Source organism: Grammomys surdaster, unplaced genomic scaffold (assembly GCF_004785775.1).
Source record: "Grammomys surdaster isolate TR1022 unplaced genomic scaffold, NIH_TR_1.0 235, whole genome shotgun sequence".
In the NCBI taxonomy this organism is placed as follows: Eukaryota; Metazoa; Chordata; class Mammalia; order Rodentia; family Muridae; genus Grammomys; species Grammomys surdaster.
This window is the reverse complement of record NW_021604680.1, coordinates 2,472,089-2,496,387: the sequence shown is the minus strand read 5'-3', so window position 1 is coordinate 2,496,387 and position 24,299 is coordinate 2,472,089. Positions and strand designations below refer to the sequence as shown.

General features: G+C 44.7%; 1 protein-coding gene across 2 annotated transcripts in view; it reads left to right on the top strand.

The window, feature by feature from the left end:
- The first annotated feature begins 12,817 nt into the window (after positions 1-12,817).
- Positions 12,818-24,299, top strand: part of Trit1 (tRNA isopentenyltransferase 1) — a 45,070-nt gene continuing 33,588 nt past the window's right edge. The window contains exon 1 of one of the 2 annotated variants that reach the window (XM_028773836.1): positions 12,818-13,005. In XM_028773836.1, coding sequence (XP_028629669.1) covers positions 12,832-13,005 — 174 coding nt within the window. In that variant the 5' untranslated portion in view covers positions 12,818-12,831. The remainder of the gene's footprint in view (positions 13,006-24,299) is intronic. The other variant, XM_028773837.1, reaches the window with a different exon arrangement.

Below are 24,299 nucleotides of genomic sequence, written 5' to 3'. Positions count from 1 at the left end.
TTCTCTAGTGAATTGCAGAGTGCTGAATTGTAAGTTACCAGGCTTGAAATCCCAGCCCTGCCACTTCTATGACCTTTTATCTTTGCCTTTCTGAATCCTCGATGCCTTATCTGTGAGATGAAGGTAACTATTTCACTGGGGGTTTTGGCGGTTTTTTATTTGTATGTTTGTTTCGGGTTTCAAGTAAAGTTGTAGACCTTGAATTGGTTTCTAAAACATACAGCTCCTTGATATGAGGGCTGTTCTTACAAAGTTCTTGTTTTGTTTGGTTTTGCTCTTTGTGTGTATGTGTGTGGGGGGGTGTTTGTTTTGAGACAGGGTCTCCCTACATAGGCTGTCCTGGAACTCATAGACCAAGCTAGCCTTGAACTCACAGAGTTCCTGCTTCCCATGTGCTGAGATTAAAGGTATGATCCAACTTGGTTTTGTCTTTTGAGACAAAGTCTTATTAGATAGCCTTGGTTGTCCTGTATAGGCTGGTCTTGAACACAGAAAGAGTCTGGCTGCTTCTGCCTTTAGTACTGGGACTAAAGAGTGCCACATGACACCCAGCCTCTTAAGACAGTTTGTAGGATGATTTTTCAAAACAATTCTTTGAGGATTTTCAGTGTGATGATTTTTGGGTTTTTTTTTCTTCAATTAATGAAAGGGAAAATCAGGCTCTCTGGTTCTCCGATTAACTTGACGTAAATGCCAAGTGAGAGACTTTGTCAATAACTGTTCCTCATGGAGCGTTGCCGCACAGTGGATTAAGCCAACCTCACTTTGCCAGGGCTACAAATGAAGATGGTGAGGTTGTGACCTCTTTGGGGGTCGAAGGACCCTCTCACAGGGGTCACATGTCCGATATCTTGCATAGCTGGTATTTACATTATGATTCATAACAGTAGCAAAGTTACAGTTCTGGAGTAGCCTGGCCCTTTCTGGGAAAAAGTGGAACAAATGTTCCATGATCAGCCTGCCACATGGCAACATCTGTAACATCATCTGTACATGGGGTTGGATGGTTTTACTCCAAACACACCCTCTGGGGAAAGGAAACAGTTGCTGTTCAAGAGGCCATGAGCATCATGGTTAGAGACAGGTGTTCGGGTCTCCACTAATTCTCCCTTACACTTGGGGTCTTATTGCCTGCCTGATGCCTAGATGCCCGTGGAGCATGAATAGGGTCAAGAAGCTTCTGGAAGCTTCTCCTGGGGCTTGGGATATTGCCCAGTAGTGGGGCACTTGCCTTGAATGTGCAAATCTCTGAGTTCAATCCCACACAGCATCAAATACAAACAAAAAAAGCTCTTAACTCCTCAGCTTGCCGTGATCTTTACCACTGCCCTGGTAAGCAAGCAGTAGCCGCCCTTTTGTACCAGAGCTCAGTATGTTTTCTTGCCCAAAGTCATAGTAAAGTCACATCTACAAGCCTGATCTTTCATCAAGTAAACTTTCCCTCTGGCTGCCTTTCTCTGGACCAACTGCCTCCATGCCACACACCTAGAACCGGAGAAGATATTTCAGAAAACTTTTCTTTCTTTTTAATTTTTAAAGATGTATTTATTATTTTTATTTTATATGTATGAATACTTGCCTGCATCTATGGTCTGTACCATATGTGTGTCTGGGCCCACAGAAGCCACAGACAGCTTCAGACACCCAGGAACTGGAGTCACAGACAGTTGTGAACAGCCACATGGTACAGGGAACTGATTGTGGGTCCTCTGAAAGAAAAAAAAAAAAAAAAAAAGGGAGTACCCAGTGCTCTTAACCATTGAGCCATCTCTCCAGACCCCAAGATGATTTATGAGACAGACCAGGGGTCTTGGGATTCACTGTGTAGTTAAGTATGACCTTGAAGTCTTGACACTTACCCCCTCCACCTCTAGAGTGCTGGGGTTACAGGCATATGCCCTCACACCTGGCAAAGACTGCTTTTCTTAAAACTCTCTGGGGCTGAAGAGATGGCTCAAGTGGTCCTCTGGAAGAGGACCTGGGTTCAGTTTCAGCACCAATATGCCAACTCACAGCTGTCCAATTCCAGGGGACTTGGCATCCTCTCAGATATAGATGCAGACAAAACAACTGATGCACACAAGAAAAGATAAATTAAAACTGCCAATGATTTCTTTATTTATTTTGGTGTATTTGATAGTGCTAGGAATAAAATCCAGGGCCTGATACCTTTGAGTTATGTGCTATTCTGAAGCCATTTGTCTAGAGACTGATTTGTAGGACGATACCACCACCACCATCACCACACCTTGACATTCCTAGAATAATAAGGAGCCAGGGGAAAGTCCTCAGAAGTCAGCTTCTTGGCAGAGCTTCATCTTTACAGTAACCTGAAGAGCAGCAGGCAGTGGCGGTCCCTTTTCCCAGATAAGCAAAGTGGAGAGTTCCGAGGCAGCAAAGTCAGCATCTAAACTCACACAGTACCAGCTGCTAGCTAGCTCTGAGTCAAGTTGGCTGAGAAAGGGGTGGGAACAAAGCCTCCTCCTTGGGGGGAAGGGAGGGAGTTTCTGGAATGTGAAGTATTTTAAGCTCCTTCCTAGCTGGTTTCTACAAACTCCTACCTCTGTCTTTGTCTGAAAATAACCAAGAGTTTATTCCTGGATTTCAGAGAGTGGTTTCTACAAATTAGGTTTGCCTCTGTACAGGATACCTACAGGGCTGCACGCTTATCTTGGTATGCACGCATCAAGGGGCCGTGGAAAAACTGCACCCAACGTAGGAAGTGGGTCATCCACTTTAGACAGAAATGCCAGGCGAAGGAGAGTGCTTAACTCCTGCTCCAACTGGCAGCTCAGGGGGTTGGAGGGACTGAGATGTGATAGACTATCTTATTTGATCTGAATTGGCCAAAGGTGCTCCTGAGATCCCCGTGTTCCAGAATGTTAGAAGAGGAAAGGGATCAGGAGTGCTGGAGATGTTTCCTTCTAGGGAGTAAGATAACCAGAAACCACTAAGGATTGAGTGACTAGGTAGGCCAGAGCAAAGTATCTAAATGTGTCAGATTAAAGTTCCCTTACCATGGACCTTGCTACTGCAAACCCAGTGGGCGGTCTTTTGTTAATGTCTGTTTATTTAGAACTACTCTGCCAAAGGGATCAACTATATTAATGTTACCATTCTCTTGGCAAGGAAATGTAAATATGTTCTTAAAGTCTTTAATCAGGTGTGCTATTAAATGATTAGGCACAGAGCCAGGGGTCTAGTAGGAGCCTGGCAAATACTGGATTGTCTTCAAACTTGAGGGAAAAAGTATAGTTAAGAGGCCACTCAGTTCCTATAGATCTCAATTCCAATCCTTGGCTCTGCATTTTTCTAGCTGTATGACTTTTGGCAAGTTACTAACAACATTGCCTGGCTCCAATTTTCCTAACGTTTAAAATCTGAAACAGGTAAAAATAATAGCATCTTTCTAATTAGGTTGTTGTGAACAACGGTAGCTATTCAGTAAATGGTTGGTATTGCTGAAGCTGTACAAATGAGCTAATTTAGTGGGCTGGAGAGACAGCTCAAGAAGTTAAGAGCACTGGCTGCTTTTCCAGAGGACCAGAATTGTATTTCCAGCACCCACATGACAGCCCACAACTGTCTGTAACTCCAGTCCCAGGGGACTCTCCTGATGTCCACAGGCCTCAGCCATGCGTGCACATCCTGCACAGACATACATACAAGCAAAACATCCACACACATTAAGATTTTTTTTTTTTAATCAAGCCGTGCTTAGACAACAAATTGGTCTTTTTTTTTTCCCTTTGAGGTCTCTATGTAGCCCTGGCTATTCTGGTACTAACTCTGTAGACCAGGCTGGCCTGGAACTCAGAGATCTGCCTGCCTCTTTCTCCTGAGGGCTAGGATGAAAGGGGTTTGCCACCATCGCTAGACCAGATTAGTCATATATGAAAGGCAATAGGCAGAGGAGCTGGTAAAATGAGAAATCTTTTCAGCAAGGAATGGGAAGACAGCTAAGTGGGTAAAGCACATATTACAAATATGGAGATCTGAGCCTCAATCTTTAGAACTCATTTAAAAGCAAAAAACCACACATGGTGGCATGTGCTTGCAATCTCAGTGCTGGGGGCTGGGAGAAATAGAGACAGGTGGATGGGCAGATAGCCTAGCCTGATCATCAAGACCTAGGTCCCAGGGAGAGACTCTGTGGATGGTGTCTGAAGGAAACTGACCTCTGACCCTACACAGTCTCTAGTGTAACACACACACACACACACACACACACACACACACACCGCCCCTCAACCTGTCACTCCTGAAAATTTCATGAATGAGTTTGCCCACACTAGTGTACTCGAATGGTGGTGAATCATCAGTCAGGGAGCACCAAAGTGAGTGAGATAGGCGGAGAAAGAAGGTGAGAGCAAAGGCCCGAGCCTCTGACTGGCCCCCAGCATCCAGGGCCCACGGTAAGCAGAAGCTCTATGCCTATAAGCCTGTTTTACATCCTCCATTGTACCTCATAGGGCACTTGGTGCCTTAGACACACATAGCAAACTGACCCCATTCACTTATTCTATCTAGACTCTTAATTGAGTCAGTAACCTGGACTAGCCTGGAACTTACTATTAGATCAAATTGTCTTAGCATTTACAGTGATCCTCCTGTATCAGCCTCCCAAGGTGCTGGGATTGTAGGTGGGGGCTCAACCATGCCTGGTGCTCTCTTATTTTTGGAGACAGGGTTTCTTTTTGAAGCCCTGACTGCCCTGGAACTTCTCTCTGTACACCAGGTTGGCCTCAAACTCAGAGAGATCCGCCTGCCTCTGCTTCTCTGCTTCCTGAGTGCTGGGATTAAAGGCGGGTGTCATTACCACCTAGCCAACTCTTTTTTTTTTTTTTTTCCAAGACAGGGTTTCTCTGTATAGCCCTGGCTGTCCTGGAACTCACTCTGTAGACCAGGCTGGCATCGAACTCAGAAATCCGCCTGCCTCTGCCTCCCAAGTGCTGGGATTAAAGGCTTGTGCCACCACTGCCCGGCTAGCCAACTCTAAAACCTGCCATTCTCCTGCTTTGGCTTTCTGTGAAGATGGGGTTCCAGGCCTAGCAAAAAAAAAAAACCTGGTTCTCAAACCTCTGTGTGTCTCTCCATCCCACAGAAGGTTAGGGTCGGATCCTGAGTTTGTACTGCTAACAGGCAGCAAGCTAGTGGAGAAAATATACAGAAGAGCATTGGTCCAGGTACTTAGACTCTCATCTCCCACGTGGTGACAGCAATGTGTGTAGCGGGACCTGCAGCTCTGTTTTCTCCCTTCTGGAAGTTTGTCTTCGTTAGAGTTACTATTGCTGTAATGAAACATCACGACCAAAAGCACCTTGGGGAGGAAAGGGTTAATTTGGCGTACATATCCTGAGTCACAGTCCATGGAGAGAAGCCAGGGCAGAAACTCAAACCCAGAAGCAACCTGGAGGCAGAAGCTGTTGCAGAGACCACAGAGGAGTGCTGCTTACTGGCTTGCCCATCATGGTCTGCTCAACCTGTTTTCTTATAGAACCCAAGACCACCAACCCAGGAGTGGCCCCACCCACAATGGACAGGCCCTTCCTCGTTAGTCAGTAAATAAGAAAATGCTCTACATGTGTGTCTATAGCCCAGACTTATAGGAGCATTTTCTCAATTGAAGTTCTTTCCTCTCAGATGTCAAGCTGACATAAAACTAGCCAGGCACACTGTTCAAGAGCCGATTCACAGGGTCACAGACAAGGCCTGCAGACTCAGAAGGAGGAAAGAATTTCAGTAGCTATCCCACTAATAAAGTCCTTGCACAGGTAGTCTATTTAAATGTACTTGGAGAGGAACATGTTCTGGGATCTGGGAGGATCAAGATTCAGTTGGGAAGTTTGTACTAGATCTAGGTTGAGGAGAGCAATCTGGTACCATTTCCCGTGTGTGTATCATCTCCACTAGCTCAGCACTCTCATTTTGACAAATTAGAGTCGCATTAGGTCTCTGAGGGGATCCTGGTGGAGGCAAACATCCACTTGAAAGTCTTTGAAAAGGGAGTCAAAGCTGGGGATATAGCTCAATAGGGCCATTTGCCTGATGAGCACTCAAGTTCTCAGCTCTGGTCTAACATACACTGGGGGAGGGGGAGGGGTAGTGGGGAGAGAGAGAGAGAGAGAGAGAGAGAGAGAGAGAGAGAGAGAGAGAGAAATGTATACACACACTCTGTGCTCTGGCCTAAGCAATATATAAACACACACACACACATACACGGAGGAGGAGGAGAGGGAGGAGGAGGAGGAGAGGGAGGAGGAGGAGGAGGAGGGAAGACAAGGGAAGAACCTAAAAACTGAATGGGGTTTGGAGCACAGTAAGACTGAGATGATGGGGTCACCAGAAATGAAGCACCCAGCAGAAAGCTGAAAATACAAGTTTTGGAGGAGTTTGACCTAATATTTGGCAGACCAAGTCAGTTAGGTTGTCATGAGTTTGAGATCAACCAGGGCTACATAAAAAGACCAAGTCTCAAAACATAGACAACAACAAATGATTTCAGTGATGAAGTGGCTCAGCTGCGAAAGGTGCTTACAGACCTGAGGACTGAGTTCAGTCCCATGGACCCACATGGTAGGAGATAACCAACTTGTCCTAAAAGCTGTCCTCAGCCTTTCACACACACACCGTAGCACATACCCACATGCATGCACAAACAATGAAAAAATAAGACATAATACACAACCTTAAAGAACTTCAATAGAAGACACAAGTTTGAAACTCACAAAGACATAAAGATGTGTGCGGCCCAGAATGTCACCCAAGAGACAGAGAAAGGGTGACAGAAAGAGGTGTGACAAGGAGAGAGAGTTTGAAACACATGGGAGCTTAGGATGGGACAGTTTTTCTGATGGTCTGTACTTTCTGACTCTCCACCACCCTGATTGTACAGATTTCCTACAGGGCTGAACAGGTTGTCTCTGAGATTATTCTGGTATGCTCTGGAGCAAACTCTGTGACACCACTTGGTAGAACACAAACTCAAGAACAAAGGGAGTACTACTCTTTTCTTCCTTTCCCTTATTTTGAGCAATTAAGATGTCCCAAATTTCAACAGACCCGTACCCAGTGCAAACAAGGACTCAGAAAACAATGTAACAACTGTGATTACTCCACCCATCTGGACCAGACAGAACCTGTGAGTGTTATTTAGAAATAGAGTCTTTGCAGGTGTCCTCAAGTTAAGACTCAGATGTAACTGAATTGTAGTGATTCTGCTTCACTTCTGACTTAAGGAGAAGGCAATTCAAACAGGTACAAAGAGGAGAAACAGCCCATGTGAAAGAGACAGAGATTAGGGTTATATGGTCAGAAACCAAGGAACAGGAAGTGTTCCTGGCAACTACCTAAAGCAAAATGAGGAAAACTATAGAGAACACAGGGGCAGAGCCTTCAGACAGCCTGACTTTAGATTTTTGGCTTCTAGAACCATAAGACAATTAATTTCTCATTTTAAGTCACCCAGTTTGTGGTAATTTGTTGTGGGAGTTCTAGAAATTAAATGTAAATTTAGGCACTAAGTTTACTATGAAATATTTCCCACAGGAAATATTTTTTCTTTGAAAAAAAAAAAGAAGGTTGAATTAGGTTGAAGAGTATCTTAGATTGTACTAAAAAGCTAATGTCCCCCCCTCCCCTTTTTTGAGACAGAGTCTCTGTGGTAGTTTGTATATGCTTGACCCAGGGCATGGCACTATTAGGAGGTGTGGCCTTGTAAGAGTAGGTGTGGCCTTGTTGGAGGAAGTGTGTCACTGTGGGGGTGGACAATGAGACCCTCCTCCTAACCATATGGGAACCAGTCTTATCCTAATGGCCTTTAGATGAAGATGTAGAACTCTCAGCTCCTCCTGCACCATGCCTGCCTGGATGCTGCCATGCTCCCACCTTGATAATAATGGACTGAACCACTGAACCTGTAAGCCAGCCCCAATTGAATGTTGTTATTATAAGAGTTGCTTTGGTCATGCTGTCTGTTCACAACAGTAAAAACCCTAAGACAGTCTCCTATCTATTCCCGGCTAGCCTGAACTCACCCTGTAGCAGGCTGGCATTTAACTCACAGAGATCTGCCTGCCTCTGCCTCTGTCTTTGCCTTCCAAGTGCTGACATTACAGGCATGTGCCACCATGCCCAATGTGTTTGCTTTTGAGCCTGCTTTCTCACCTTGAAGACCAACAATTCAAGATTCCCATGGCCTGTTCATTTTTCTTCTCTGAACACCACAGTGCCTTCCAGAATTCATCTGAAATGTCTGTCTTCTACATGATCTGCTTTAGATGAGCCCTCTACTCTAAATGGCTTCATCTTTTGCCTTCTTGTATCCCCCCCCCCAAATTAAATAGATTATTCGGGGACTGGGGAGATGACTCAGTCAGGAAGGTGCTTGCTATGCAAACATAAGGACCTCAGTTCAAGTTCCCAGCATCCACATAAAAAGCTGGGCATGGTGACATGTGCCTGAAACCTCAATAAAGATAGGAGGATTCCTGGAGTTTATGGCCAGCTAGTCTAGCCAACCTGGTGAGCCTCAGGTTCAGTGAGAGTCTGTATTTCAAAAAAAAAAAAAAGTTTGAGGGTAACTAAGGAAGACACCTTATGTCAATCTCTGGCCTTCACATATATTCATGTTCACCCGCACACACATGTGTGTACATGCAACACACACACACATACACACTCTATAAGAGAACTGGAGATAATGTAATGAGCATGCATGGATCACCATTTTCTTTCTGCATCCCATTTTTCTTCTTTCTGCTATTTCTACATGCCCACCCCATCCCATGTACTATTCTTTGTTTTTTAAAGATGGTGAGAAAGGTACACAGAGAGCCAGACGTATATGCTTTCTCCCAGGGAAACACAGACAATGTGAAAATTAGGTGGCTATCCTTAGGATTTCGGAAGGATAAGAGGGAATCTCCACCTTCTAAGTAACCTGAGCGTTCCTAGGACCTGATTCCTGTATGTTTAATGTACTCTTCCAAATTCAACCTATCTTGTCATTTTTGCCTTAAAAACTAAGATTTCTTTTTTAGAGGAAAGATAGGGATGGGTGCTCAGACCATGTCTTACTATGCAGACCTGGCTGGCTTGGTACCTGCTACATCCAGGCTGGCTTCAAACTAGTGATAATCCCCCTGTCTCAGACTTCTGAATGCTGGGACTATAGGTATTTGCCACCCCCAATTTAAAACAAAAATACCTGAAAGCCTATCATGGTGCTCACGCTTCTAATGCCCACGTTTGGGAGGCAGAGCTAGGAGGATGTTGAGCTCAGTACCATCCTGGGATAAATAGGGAGATGCTGCTTCGGAAATAAACAAAAATAGGATTTCTTGGCAAAAGGTTTAGTTTCGTAGCAGAGTACCTTCCTAGAAAACATGGATGTCCCCTGGGTTTTTTCTCCAGCACCACACAAACGAACAAACAAAACCCCTCCAGGATTTCTTTGTTTGCAATAGTCCGAGCATGATGCATGAAGTGTGTTAGAGTTAAGCTTCTGCAACAGCCCTCTTCCTAAGGTCTATTCGCAAACTTCAGGTGACATGTATATTCTTTTCTCTTGAGCATCATTTCAGAATAGAGTGAGTTTCTTCTCACCTGGTCTCATGAAGACAGGGGTCAATCTCAATACCTGGGACTGAGTACAAACAACTCTCCCGACTCCCTGTGCTTTCTATTTCCTTACTACCCTGCAATGCTCCTGTCAGAAGGCTTTCTGTTGTTGTTGTTTCCGAAGTACTAAACATCTCCTGGTCATACGCTTCCATTCCCTAGTTTTCCGTCCGACACAATGCCTCTGATCAGAATTTTGAATTACGGGATATCTTTCAGGAACCATTTTTAGTATAATTCAGAGTTCAGAAGACCACTGTAGTAGAACTACAAATCAAGGAGGGGGCGGTTTAAGATGCCCTTATTTTCTTTCGGTAGGACCAGTAGAAATGCGATGAATGGAAACGGCGGGATGTTTTTTCTTCCTTCTCTTCATTTGTTTTGGACCACAGGCTCCATTCTAATTTAGGAGTCTTTGCTGCTCAGCATTTCAGTGATAATTCTCCCCATGGTCTACAGGATCCCTGTTCTCCTTGTTACTATAGCAACAGCCCTGTGTTGGTTGGCTAGAAGCAATTTTCTGCTGCTGTGGTGAAGCCCTATTTTTTTTCATTCCTTTCTCTCCAGTTGCCTTGGTAACGAGCCTCTTCCTCTTCTGGTCTCTTGGTGGTAAATGTTTCCCTCCTGTTTCTCTCTTTCTCTAGTAACAGTCACCTGGTCATGACTTGGACAGTGTAAGCCTATCTGTGAGTGAGCATAGTCTGTCATCGTCAGACTGTCATCATGAAATCAGCCTCCCCTTTCTCTTTATGTACATCATTCCTCTAGCCTGCCATCTTTCTGGTGGTTGTCATGGTAACCATACCCTCTGAAAGTCTCCAGGCAAAGGCCCTACAGTTAACAACCATCATGTGAGAGTGTCTGCCGGATTTGTGGCCACACATCTCCATTTTAAACTCAGCCCCTGGCGGGTACCACAAATTAGAGAGAACAAGGCTTTCCATAAAACAGCCTGGATTGAGTAAAGAATTTCTCAGAGACCAAGGACGAGGAATGGGAGTTCTCCCAAACAATATGTGTAGCTACATGGTTTAGCCTAGGTCTAGGAGAGTGGCCATTTAGCCTAAGGAGATTGAAGTGATGAAAAATATAATGGCGGTCATTCTAGGTAGGCCAGTGGGTGATATACTCTGCATTTCTGGGTGTGTGAGGTACTATGTTAGCTTTTCTCCTAGGCTCCGCCCAACAGTTACCTAGCAACAACCAGGTACTCGTCTGGCTCACTTATAAAAGGACTGTTCAGGCTTTTCTCTCTCTCTGTCTCTGTCTCTGTCTGTCTGTCTCTCTCTGTCTCTCTGTCTCTCTGTCTCTCTCTCCCTCCCTCCCTCCCCCCCCCCCTCTCTCTGTCTCTCTCTGTCTCTCTCTGGCTTTTCTCCTCTTTCTCTGGCCCCTTTCTCTGATCCTGCTCCTCCACGTGTTCCCAGCCAGCCTCTTCCCTTCTTTCTCCTTCCTCTCTCTTTCTGTCTTTCTCTGTCCCCTTTCTTTCTCTGCCTCCGCTCCCTTCTCACCTCCTTTCCCATGCCCCCAAATAAACTTCATTTTATACTAAACCCATCGAATGGTTGCTACCTGGGGTGGGGGGAGGGCAGGGTGCCGGGAAGCTCAGTGGGTCCATGCTAAGGCACCCCCTCCTGCAGCTTCATACCACCACATTACAAACCATATCAGAATACTCTGACACGGTAAGTCCTGGCTTTACCTGGGAGCTAGACAGAAGCAGTCTCAGAGAAAAAGCGGTTATGCCCCGCCCCCATCCCCAGTGCTGACTAAACCCAGAGCCTCATGCTTACCAAGCAAATGTTCTACCACTAAACCTGCATCCTCAGACCCCTTAAACTGCCCAATTCGATAGAGGTTAGCAGAAGGGGTATTTAAGTATCTTTACACGTTATTGAAAGATTCTCTGCCCTCAGGCTTTTGCTTTTACTTCTTTAGGGAGGCAGATGGGATTGTACAATTATAATAACACAAACTGTTCAACAAATGGTGGTTGTTATGTGCCAGTGCATTTGAAGCAAGCACTTTCCAGACATTATTTCACCTTTTCCTTATGGCAACCCTCAGAAGAATTGAAAGATAAAATTGCTGAGGTTGAGAGGAGAAGTAAGGGTCTGAGGTATGCTCAGTGCTATCCTGTATGTTCAGCACCCAGGGGACCCTGGGTTCAATCTTCAGACAAAGAGAAAAGAAATGATGTCAATGGAATTAATTCTGATGAGAATTAATCAGCTCTCAGCTGATAAGTCTGAGAGCTGGAATTTGAATCTAGGTTCATCTGGTTCCATAACCATTCTTTCTTAATTAACACGCACTTAAACTTCAGTGCGTGCGTGCGTGCGTGCGTGTACACAGAGGTCAGCATCAGCTCTCTCCTTCCACCATGTGGATCCTGGAGGTTGAACTCAGGTTTCAGATCTGTCAGCAGGCCACTTTACCTGCTAAGCCATCTCTCTGGACCCCTAAAGCCGTTTCTTAAAGTGGTGTGTCTAATCTTGAATTCTGGTCATCTTTGATTCTGATTTTTCTTTCCCTCGCTTGTATCTGCTTCACCCTTTGTTTTTCTTCCATTTCCTCTTCTTCTTTTTGGGTTGTTGCTCACTTGCTTGCTCTTTTGCTTTTAGCCTATCTCTTGACTGCTTTATGCCAATGGAGAGTTTGTCCTGCTTTCTGGTTGTGTCTAAATGACTGTGGAATTAAAACATTAGAGCCGTGCCCTTGACTGAGAATTGGACAGATCTGATTTTGAAGAATGCCACTCTCTGAGCTCATTAGATCCATCGCTAAGTAGGATCATTATTGCGTGCCTGTGCTAGGCTCAGGAAATTCAGCAATGACCTAGTCAGAATGTGTTTCTTGTTTTTTGTGAAAGTAACAGCCTGTAGAACTCAGACAATAAACCAGAGGCCAGTTATCCAGTTTTATCCTTGAATTAATGCTGTGAGGAAAAAGAAGTGGGTGCCTGGACGCAATGTAGACAGAAATATTTTAGATGGGCTGCCATCTCCTATGAGAAAGCAAGTCGTTGGGCTAATCTCAGTTAGTCGAAAGCAGTTACGTCATGGTCCTCCCAAGCTTGGTACCTTTGTCCTGCAGTTTTCTCCTCCTTTACACCCTCCCCCACCCACCCCGTTCTGAGCCGGAGGTCCGCGCCGGCGCACTGACTGTTGCCATGGGGACAGCCGCTTTGGCGCATGCTCAGATGCCTTCAAGATGGCGGTTGCGGGGGCTGCACGAGCGGTTTCTGTGAGCTCTGGATTCCGCGGCCTGCAGCGAACACTGCCGCTTGTAGTGATTCTCGGGGCTACTGGCACTGGCAAGTCCACCCTGGCTCTGCAGTTAGGCCAGCGGCTCGGCGGTGAGATCGTCAGCGCCGACTCTATGCAGGTATGGCAGCGTGCTTGGCCCCGGGTCCTGGGAACCCTGGAGGCCGCGTGCGGGCCTCTGGACTCGTGGACACCTTGTCGCGTGGCTGTAGTGGGTGAACCCTGAGGCGTATGGGGATCCATATCAATGGAACCACACCTGCTAGGTACCCATCCAATGGCAGACAGTGTCCATTGTGTCCTATGATCGCCTGAGTAACTTCTCAGACCATTACTCTTTCGTAGATAATTTATGGATAAAATTGTTGGGGGTTGGGGAGGTGAAGTGACCTTGTGCGTGGCACATTGCAAATAAATGGAGGAGAGACACTGGAACGTATAAGATTGACATCTGGTGAATTTCAATACATGTAAATTATTCTGAAAATTTGCTATAATTTTAATTGTAGCCCAGTGAGACCAAGGTAAGTCAGATGCCACCTGTGAGTGTCTTCTTGGGTACTAGAGCAGTCAGAGGCAGCCACTGGCCGCGTGACTTCAGATCAACAGTGCCCTTTACTTGAATACTTTATTTGTAAAGTGGAGGGAATGTCATTTCCCTCACAATCACAAGGCTGAAGTGTTTAATAAGTGAGACATTGGAGAGTTACAGTGGAGGGCAGGGAGGTCCGCTCTGAAGGTCAGACTTTGTGTAATATTATTGACTGAAGCTGAGGGGGGGTTTGTTTGTTTGTTTGTTTGTTTGCTTTTGTTTTTTAATCCTTTTGTCCTCTTTGAGATAGGACTCTCAGAAGGGACGTAGGAACATTTATGCTAGAGAGTAGGTGACATTTTGGGTGAATATGAGGATTCCAACAGCTGTTCAAAGGTATTGAACAGCCACAGCCAGTCACTGACCCTTACACTGATGGGCCTTGACCTAAAAGGGTAGTTCTTTACCCCACTTTACCTCATAAGGCTACTGGCATGATCAGCCCATTAGCTATATCTAAAAGGTAAGATAATGCAACAGATAGTTGTTTGCAGGCTGCTTTGTGCCAGCTCAGAGAGAGCAAGTATAGCTTGAATCTCAGCCTGATTTTTTTTTCCCAACTTTATGCTACTTGAACAAAAATACCTTTGTTTCTTTGGTTGAAATAGAAAGAATATAAAAAACAACTTTGTGATCATTAAATGAAATGTGATATGTGAAACAGCCTACGACAAATGTTAAAAATATTTGGTAACAATGGAAACTATGGTGTGTGTGTGTGTGCGCGCACGCGCACACTCACACATAAAACCATAGTCCTCGTATTGAGGAATGTTAATCTGACTAGACATGATGTAAGAGTTAATAAGTGAGTACAGCTATTTACAGAGCGTGTGCAGGTCGGCAGGTTCAGAAGAGACCATAAGCTCTGGATTTCGTGATCCACTATTAAATGCTATAGGATTCTTGAGGAAGGAGAAATCAGTGAAGGTCATGGAAAGTCTCCAAAGAAGTACCTAGGCTGGGGAGACCCTGACACTGACCTTTCTGGCCTCTACATGCATGTCTGTACACACACACACACACACAAATACAAATTGAAAAAGCAAATAGGTCAGTATGAATTTTAAAAGAGAAGAGCTTGAAGTTGGGCAAGGTGGCATACACCATGATCTTTGCTTTTGGAAGCTGAGGCAAGAGAACTGTCATAACCTGGAGGTCAACCTGGTTTACATAGAAAGTTTCAGACTAGCTAGGACTACATACTGAGACCTGGTCCCAGAAAACCAAAATAAAATAAAATAAAATAAAATAAAATAAAGATTTGAAAAACAAGAACGGAAAGGCATGTTATAGGAAAGAACACGAAGGAAGACTTAGAATGGTGAAGAGTGTATGTAGGACAGTCAGGAGACCTCCAATAGGGAAGTCTCGAATTCAGGATAAGAGCAATGTGTTAGGAACATTGATTTGTGAGCAGTGTGTGTGTGTGTGTGTGTGTGTGTGTGTGTGTGTGTGTTGGGAGGAGCAATTTCAGTGTGGTGTAATAGCTGCTTGCCCAGGGCTTCTGTAAGGTGTTGCTGCACTAACAGTGCCCGTTCTAGTCCTTGTGTTCTATCATTCTGGGCTGGTGAAGTGTTAGTGGAGATGTTCTGGTTATGACAGAAAGAATGGTATGCTTAGTGTGATGCAGGATTCAGAATTGGGGGCCCGGGAGAATGGTCAAGCTCCAAGTCAGGGCCTCGAAGGGGAAGTCTGTTATCTGAGGAGTGCTGTAGGTGTGATCCTATTCCAGGACTCTTGGATTGATCTTCCTGCTCTTACTTAAACTCGACTTGCTCCATATCTTTGCTTAGACCCTTCTCAGATATCATTCCTCATATAGCAAACCTAGTCCCTGTTAAACACGCTTGAAGTAATCATTCTTGTTTGTTTCATTTTGTTATTTTCTTGAGATAGGATCCTACTGTATAGCCCAGACAGGCTTCAGACTTGTAGCAGTCCACCTGCCTCAGCCTCTGGAGTGCTGGAATTATAGGCATGAGTCACTGTGCTTGGCAAATCATTTTAACCTACATGACCTTTTAAGTAATTGGATGGGTTCTGGTAACTAGGGTTAGGTGTTCTCTGTAGCGGGAACTGTATTCTCAGGAATGGGTATTTCCTCATAGCTATGTCTATAAGATGTTAGCATTGTTTGTCATTGTAGAGTAGGACACCAGGACACTTTGACTTGTATAGTGCTGACAATGTGGTAAAGCTTTCATATTTTACAAAATATTTCATTAAGATGGTACTTTTTGTTTTTTTCTCTTGGTGGTAAGAATCAAACCTAGAGCATGGTAGGACAGTTGTGCAACCATTTACCCACACTCGTAGCCTCAAATAGCACATTTTGTCTTTGTGTGCTAGTGTAAGCTCAGGTGCCTGTGTACATGTACACATGTGAGTGGAGACCAGAGGATAACTTTGGGTGTCCTTGCTTAGGTGCCGATCACCATTTTGTCTGTTTTTGAGAGTCAGAATCTGTGTTGAGAAGGACGGAGTCTGGTTCTTCCTGCACCGACCCCCCACACTCATGTCCATGGAATCCAGTTAGCACTGCCTGCATGAGGATGGGAGGCTTAGCAGTGGCCACAACCCAAGTCACTCCCCTCCCCCAGCAGCCAGCAGCTGCTGCTATCACCTCAGCTAGGGATGGAGCTCAGGAGGTCCCCCTACATCTACAATGGAATTTTGACTGCAGTGATCGTGTGCAGGTACTGAGTCCATGAGAGCCTCAGCCATGTCATGTTCCAATGACAGCATCAACGTGTTCGTTTCCACACTCCCCTTCTTCCTTCCTTCCTTTTGTCTTTTATGTGTATAAGTGTTTTGCCTGCATATATATCTGTACACCACAAGTATACAGTGACTGTGGAGCCAGAAGAGGCAATCAGATCCCCTGGGACTGAAGTTACAGATGGTTGGGAGCTACCAGGTTGTGATGGGAACCTCTGAAAGAGCAGCCAGTGCTCTTACCTCTAGACTATGTCCTGTCTCTTCAGCCCCATCCTTCAGCTCTTAACTGTCTTTCTGCCCCACCCCCACCCCTTTCTACATTCCTTGAGCCTTGTGGGGGTTGATACAGATGTCTTGTTTAGAGCTGAGCAGTTAACAGTCAGTTATTCTTAGCTCTTTGACCAGTTACTCATGAGTCCCTGCATTGATCAGTGCCCACTGCAAAAACAAGCGTCTCTGACCAACCTTGAGGACTGCATTAGTTTATGGAGTGAATTGGCTGGCACAGCTGCCGAGCTGAAAAGTGAAGTTCTTGGAACCCTCTGGCTCTAGGAGGCTCTGTTTGGTACTGCACAGAGGAGGGGCAAGTGGGAGCTGTTGGTTTCTGTAGCCTCAGTGTTTTCTGGGATCTGGCCTGTGGGAATGGGGAGGCTCTGAGTCCTCTTCTAGTTTTCACAGACCCCTGTACCATGAGCATGTAGTGCCTTGCAGAGGCCAGAAGAGGGAATTGGATCCCCTGGAACTGGAATAATAAATGGTTATAAGTCATCATGTCTGGGAACTGAACTTGGGTCCTCTGCTAGAGAAAAGTGCTCCTCACCTGTGAGCCACACTACAACCCCTGGAGGTGCTATTTTTCAGTGATTTAACAAAATACATTTTCTAAATATGTAAACAAAATATCTTTTTGAAGACAAGGTCTCAAGTGGCCTGAGCTGCTTTCAAATAAAATATATAACTGAACTCCAAACTCCTCATCTTCCTGCCTTCTTCTCCTAAATGCTGGGTCTGTGGGTACGTGTGACCACACCTCACTTTATGCTCCTTATTTTATTTTTTCAAGACAGGGTGTCTCTGTGTAGCCCTGGGTGTCCTGGAAGTCCCTCTGTGGACCAAGCTGGACTCAAACTCAGACCCATCCACCTCTGCCTCCCAAGTGCTGGGATTAAAGGTGTGTGTCACCACCACCCAGCAGCTTTATACTCTTTTTAAAAATTAAATTATGATTTTAGGTGTCTGAGTGTTTTGGCTGCATTCTTTTTGTTTGTTTGTTTGTTTGATGGTGGTTGTTGTGTTTTTGTGTTTTTGAGGCAGGGTTTCTCTGTGTAGCCCTGGCTGTCTTAGAACTCACTTTATAGACCAAGCTGGGCTCGGACTTATGTAAATCTACCTGCCTCTTGATCTTGAGTGCTGGGACTAGCCTGCATGCATGTTTGTGTACCACTTGCAGTCTGCTGTTTGTGGAGAACGGAAGAGGGCATTGGATCCCTTAGGACTAGAGTAAGAGTTGGTTATGAGCCACCAGGTAGGTTCTGGGAATCAGGCCAGGTCCTCTGGAACAGCAGCCAGTGCTCTTAACCAGCTCCTAGGCTTTATTTAAATTAAAAAGAATTTTTAAAAAATAAATGTGTATTAATTGTCTGTATGAATGTTTCATGTGCCAGGATGCCCATGGAAGCAAGAGAGGGCTTCAGCTCCCCAGAGCTGGAGTTACAGGTGGTTGTGAGCTGCCATGTGGGTGCTGAGGACTGAACTCTCATCTTTTGCTAGAGCTCTTAGCTGATGTGCCATCTCGAGTCCCGTAGTACTCCTTTCAAATCTTCACACTAAGTTGCATAAAGTAAATATTACTTAACAGTTCAGGAAATATGCTGGAGATCTGTAGATCTGTATTGAGCATAGTTCTCTACTTTACATGTCTAGTGATTTTCCTCTTTAGATGAGGCAGGAGCTGTAGGATTCAGTCACAGAGAATGGTTCTTAACCTGTATTCCACTCCTGGGAATATGCTACATTTTGATCAGAATCTAAAATCTATCTTTTTTTTTTTTTCTTTTTGAGGCAGGGTTTCTCTGTGTAGCCCTGGCTGTCCTAGAACTCACTCTGTAGACCAAGCTGGCCTCGAACTCAGAAATCCACCTGCCTCTGCCTCCCAAGTGCTGGGATTAAAGGCGTGCATCACCACTGCCCGGCTAAAATGTATCTTTTAAGATTCAAAAGATGAAGCCTGCTTAAGCAGTATACAACTGTAACACCACTTGGGCAGTAGAGGCAGAAGGACCAGAAGAAATTCAAGCCATTCCCAGCTATATAGTGAGTCTGAGGCCAGATACATGAGATTCTGTCTCAGAGAACAAAACAACAGGGCCGTTGAGATGCTCCAGGAGTAACAGTGCCTGGCACTAAGCTTGAGGACCTGAGTTTGATCCCTGGCACCAACATGGTGGTAGGAGGGACCTGACTTACAAAAGTTGTTCTCTGACCTCCATACACATATCGTGGCATATGTGAACTTCCCTCCCCCATAAGTAGAGTTTTTAAAAAGTCACCAGAAATGAGATTCATAGTGTCATGGTATGTCAGATGGAGTTTTGAGCAGACTATTGGCACCGGATGGATGTGTCGTTAGAGGCTAAAACTTGATATAGCTAAGAAATAGAATTTAGCATCAAGTTGTCACTCAAGATGGATGTTTATTGAGACAAAAGAGGAACTCAGTCTTGTGGGGGAGCCCAGACTGCTGGAAACTTCCTTGTTAACAGACTCAGATGAAAGGGAGACGAGTGGAGTGGTGATTAAAAGGGCTTTTCAAGTTTCCAAGATGAATGTTAATTTACTTTTATTGGTTTATATTTTGAGATGGGATCTGGTTGTATTATCAAGGCTAATTTTAATTCATGGGCACAAGCAATCTTCCACCTCAGCCTCCCAAGTAGCCAGACTCTGTGACTATTACTTTTATATTTTAAAACTCCATTTAGAGGTGTTCCTTGGATGTTTATATTCAGAAATGTGCCACTGGCTCAACAAAATTGTAAAATTGTGTTCCACATAAGCACAGATTAGATTGTGTGTATGTGTGGGGGTGCTGCATGGTATGGAACTCACTCTATAGTGGCCTCAAACTCAGATCCTCCTGCCTCTGTCTCCTGAGTGCTGGAATTAATAGCATGTGTTTTCCACTTTATTATTAATTATTATAGTAAGGATTTATTTGTTTGTTTGTTTTGAGACAGGGTTTCTTTATATAATAGCCCAGGCTACCCTGGAACTTGCTTTGTAAACCATGTTGGCTTGAAACTCAGATCCTCCTGCTTCTGCCTCCCCAGTGCTGGGACTAAACGAGTGTGCCGCCACCACCCAGCTAGCAAGCCTGCCTGCCTCCTTCCTTCCTTCCTTCCTTCCTTCCTTCTTTCCTTCCTTCCTTCCTTCCTTCTTTCCTTCCTTCCTTCCTTCTTTCCTTCCTTCCTTCTTCCCTCCCTCCCTACCTCTCTCCCTTCTTCCCTCTTTCTTTCATGTGCAAGTGTTTTGGCTGTTTATATGTAAGTGTACCGTGTGCATGCAGTGCCTGTAGAGGTCAGAAGAGGGCACTGGATCCCCTAGAACTGGTGTTGCAGACAGTTGTGAGCCACCTTGTGGGTGCTGGGAACCAAACTCAGGTTCTCTGTAAGAGCAGCAAAAGTTTTTAACCACCAAGCTAAATCTCTGGACTCCTTTATTTTTAAGACAATTTTCACTGAACCTGCGGCTTGCTGATATTTGCTAGACTGACTAGCCCGTAAGCCTATCTGTCTCCATCCCACCCAGTGTTGGGGTTATAGATGTGCACTCTTCCATTGGCCTTTACATGGGTGTCAGGGATCTGAACTCAGGTCCTCATGATTGCATAGCAAGCACTTGTACTCCCTGAGCCATTTCCCCATCCCTTGTAAAACACTGTCTTAGGTCAACCTTCCTTCCGTCCACTCTTCTTCCATAGAGTTTCATAACCCAAACTGTCTTCATTCCCTTAATCTTCCTTCCTTGAACTCCTCGTGGGGTGTCTGTGCTACTAAATCTAGCTAGATGTTTCCTCCCTCCCTCCCTCCTTCCCTCCCTCCCTCTCTCTCTCCCTTCCTTCCTTCCTTCCTTCCTTCCTTGATGGTGGTAAGGATTGAGCTCTGTCTGTACACACAAGGAAAGAGCTCTGTTCTGAGCTGGAGCCTCAGCCCTTTGTCTTCAGTTGTCTTGCCTGTTGTACTTCTTCTGTTATTCTTTGTTGTAACTTAACCATAGGGTCTATCCTAGGTAATTTTTTATCAATTTGACATAAGTTAGAATCATTTGTAATGAGGAAATTTCCATTCATAAAAATATTCCCACCAGATTAGCCTGAGGTGCATTTTCTTGATTGATGAGAGAGGGCCCAACTTACCATGGGCAGTGCTGTCTGAGGGCTTAGGTCTTAGGTGGAATAAGAAAGCAGGCTGAGCAAGCCATGGGAACAAGCTAATAAGCAGCATTCCTTCAAGGCCTCTGCATCAGTCCCTGCCTCTAAGTTCCTGTTTTGACTTCCCTGGGTGATGGAGTTTGACATGAAAGTTACAAGATGCAATAAACCATCTCCTCTCCAAGTTGCTTTTAGTCATGGTGCTTTATCACAGCAGTAGAAGCCCTAACTAGGACAAAGTGATTCCATGGCAACCTTTACAAGGCACTAACTTTTCTAGGAAATACTTTTGTGATAAGCATTGAATAAGTATTTTAATGGCATGGCTCATGCCTGCAATCCTTGCACTTGAGCCTGAGGTAGGAGGATTCCCATGAGTATGAGGCTACCCTGGCAGAAAAAGGGTCTGAAGAGGTCATTTTTGTCTTGAGACCCTAATAAACAATGACATGAACATAGCCCTGGCTGTCCTGGAACTCACTCTGTAGACCAGGCTGGCCTCGAACTCAGAAATCCACCTACCTCTGCCTCCCAAGTGCTGAGATTAAAGGCGTGCACCACCACCACCCGGCTAACATCTCACATCTTAAAGTGCTGCTTTGCTGCTAATGTAGGCATGTGGTCGGTGAAGTGAGGCATCAGAGTAACTCTTGGAGTGCTTACTGTCCTGGAGATTACTTCTGGGTTCTCTTTTGCATTTCTGTGTGGCTCTGACAGAAGTGACCCCTTGTACTGGTAGTCTGTTTTTTCCAAACCCTAGCTGTTTATCAATGTATAGAAACATAAATATCCTCATTCAGCAGTGAGAGTCAGAATTCAAGGGGAGGCCACTAGTAATACAATCCCTGCTTTCCAGGATGGAAAAACTGAGGTACAGAAAGATTAAAGAGCTGCCTAGAGATCATACTGCAAGACACCTGCACTCCTGGAAATTGGATCTGGATCTTCAAACTCATTTGCAGAGTCTGATCCAGTGCAGGAAGATGATATTGAAGGTCTTCCTTTCAGTCTGGGTTGTCATCCTGGCATGCAAATCCAAGGCAGAGTGCACCATCTTCAGTGACTGTGAAACATGAAAGCGGTTGCTGAACACGTATACTGCCTGCCTGAGAATAGAGACTGCCAAGTGAAGGCTAAGAGGAGATAAAGCGTTCTGTTTGGGTTTGTAGAGAGGAAATATCTCTGATGCCTTAATTCTTCGAGTCCTGGGGAGAAGCAATATCAGACATAGGAGCACAGAACCTGCTGTGTTTTCTCAAAGCTATAGGAGAGGAGCAAACGGCTTTTGGCAGACTGACTAGTTAGCAGGCTCTGTGTCTGCTAATAGATGTGGAAGTCTGTGTTCTTTTCGTCTGCTTTTGGGACATAATTTAGGAACAGTGTTTTGTACTAAAGGACTCTGTCTAATAGTGCTCAAGGGAGATCTGGGAGGCACAGGGGAAGGATATGAAAAGAGAGCTGGGATGCTGCCTCATAGTAGCTTCACAGGCCTCAGATAAAAGGCACAAAGACGTGTTAACCAGGAGAGAGACAAGGCTATCCAGAGGCTCTTTATCACAGCTGGCAGACACAATCTTTAAAATGACTGAACATGACAAGAGGCCAAGAAGGAAATTTCAGATGTTTTTTTAATCATGTGGTGTGTGTGTGTGTGTGTGTGTGTGTGTGTGTGTGTGTGCTCACGCGTGTGTGTGATGGTTTCTAGCTCACTTGGTTTCCTTCCATGTTAAATATAGTTTTACTTTGTGTAGGTTCTGCATATATGGTCCCTTTTTGCTGGTACAGGGACACCCCTCCATGTTAGAAAGCAGAAGTGACTACTAGCTAAATAGGAAGCCACAGGCCAGCACAGAGGGGGCTGGAGATTCAGGCTGGTGAGCTGAGATAGTCCCTGATGCTTCAGTGACAGTTAAGTGTCAGAGATGGCTCACCACAGTCTCTTAATTCCAGTTCCAGAGGCTTCAATGCCCTCTTCTTCTTTTTTTTTCTTTCTTCCTTTCTTTTTTTTTTTTAAAGAATTATTTATCTTATGTATATAAGTCCACTGTAGCTGTCTTCAGACACACCAGAAGAGGGCATCTGATCCCATTACAGATGGTTGTGAGCCACCATGTGGTTGCTGGGAATTGAACTCAGGACCTCTGGAAGAGCAGCCAGTGCTCTTAACCACTAAGCCATCTCTCCAGCCCTCAATGCCCTCTTCTGACCGCTTCCAACACCAGCACACATGTTATACGCATAACATAGAATAAAAATAAAAGTTATTTTTAAAAAAGAAAATACCATGGCAAAGGCCTTTGCATTCTCTGCTCTCTCCTTTTAAGGAGTGCATGTCCTTTTGTACTTTGAGGGATGGCTGGCACCCATCTGCCACAAAGCATTCTTGAGGGACAGTCGTAGGAGGTGAAACTAAAAACACAGACCCTAGGAACACATTGTGGAGGCCCTTAAAAGCCACACCACGAAGCTTGGGGTTTCATCAGGGAAGTGAGACTGACTGGCAGCTGAGTGGAGAACAGGTCAGAGGGAGCCAGCTTGGGTTCTGCAGCACTCGCCTGCATGGCTGAAAGAATCAAACATTTATTTTTTCCTATAGTTTTTTTAGAGTACAATGACTTTGATTCCCTGATAAACTAAAGTCTGTTTTTAGGTTTCTTTATGTAGCATACTTGGATTTTATTAACGAACAAAGACCAAATAGTCCTCAGATTCTGACCAGCTTTATCTCTGCTAGTCTGGAAATAACAAAGGTCATGACCTCCTTGTCAGATGCCAAGATTCTTCTTAAGCATTTCTTGGTAAAGTATTTTTGATTTTTCAAGCCTTCAATGAGAGGAATATTTCTGAGATTTCCAGTTTTGCCATCAACGTTAACCTTTGCTCATTAAAAACTGTTCAACATTTCCATCTTTTATTGGACGAGCAGGGACCAAATCAAACCCTCAAGTTAATTTCTTAGGCTTCTTGTCTTCCTATGGCATCATCTTGACCAGAGCTATAGAAAGAGCTTTCTTTTTAGAATTTTAATTTGTATTTATTTTGTGTATGTGTGTCTTTATTTCTGTGTTACAAACATGCCACAGCACACATCTGGGGAGGTCTGTGGACATTTTGCAGTTGGTTTTCTGCAGGTTCCAGGGCTTGAACTCAGACCATCAGGCTCTGTGCACTCTTACCTACTGTTTTGTTTTTTAAGATAGAGTCTAACTCTGTCACCCAAGATAGTCTCAAATTCACAATGCTCTTGCTTCAGTCTCCAGAGTGCTGGGATTTCAGGCATGTGTTAGCATTCCCAATACCACTGTCCTGTTGTCAGTATCTTTCAAGCCACTCTGCCAACTTCCATCCATGCAGGGCGGAAGGCTATAATTCCTCTCCCATTCAGTGAGGGACAGTTTTGACAACTAATTTTTAAGGAGTTTGAACGAGATGCTGTCATTACTGAAATGGAAAGGCAAAGCACTGTGGGAGAGAAGAACAAAGCAAATACAGCCTTAACTGAGCAGAGTTCACACCGTCAGTAACACATTTGGGTTATTCCTGATGAAATGCAGTGAGGACGGTATCACCAGTTAAATTCTGAGAAACCAAAACTCAAATTGAAAGACGTTCAAGGAAAGAACTGACCAGTGCCTTTCAGAAGAGTCAAGGATGTGAAGATAAAGAAAAACTG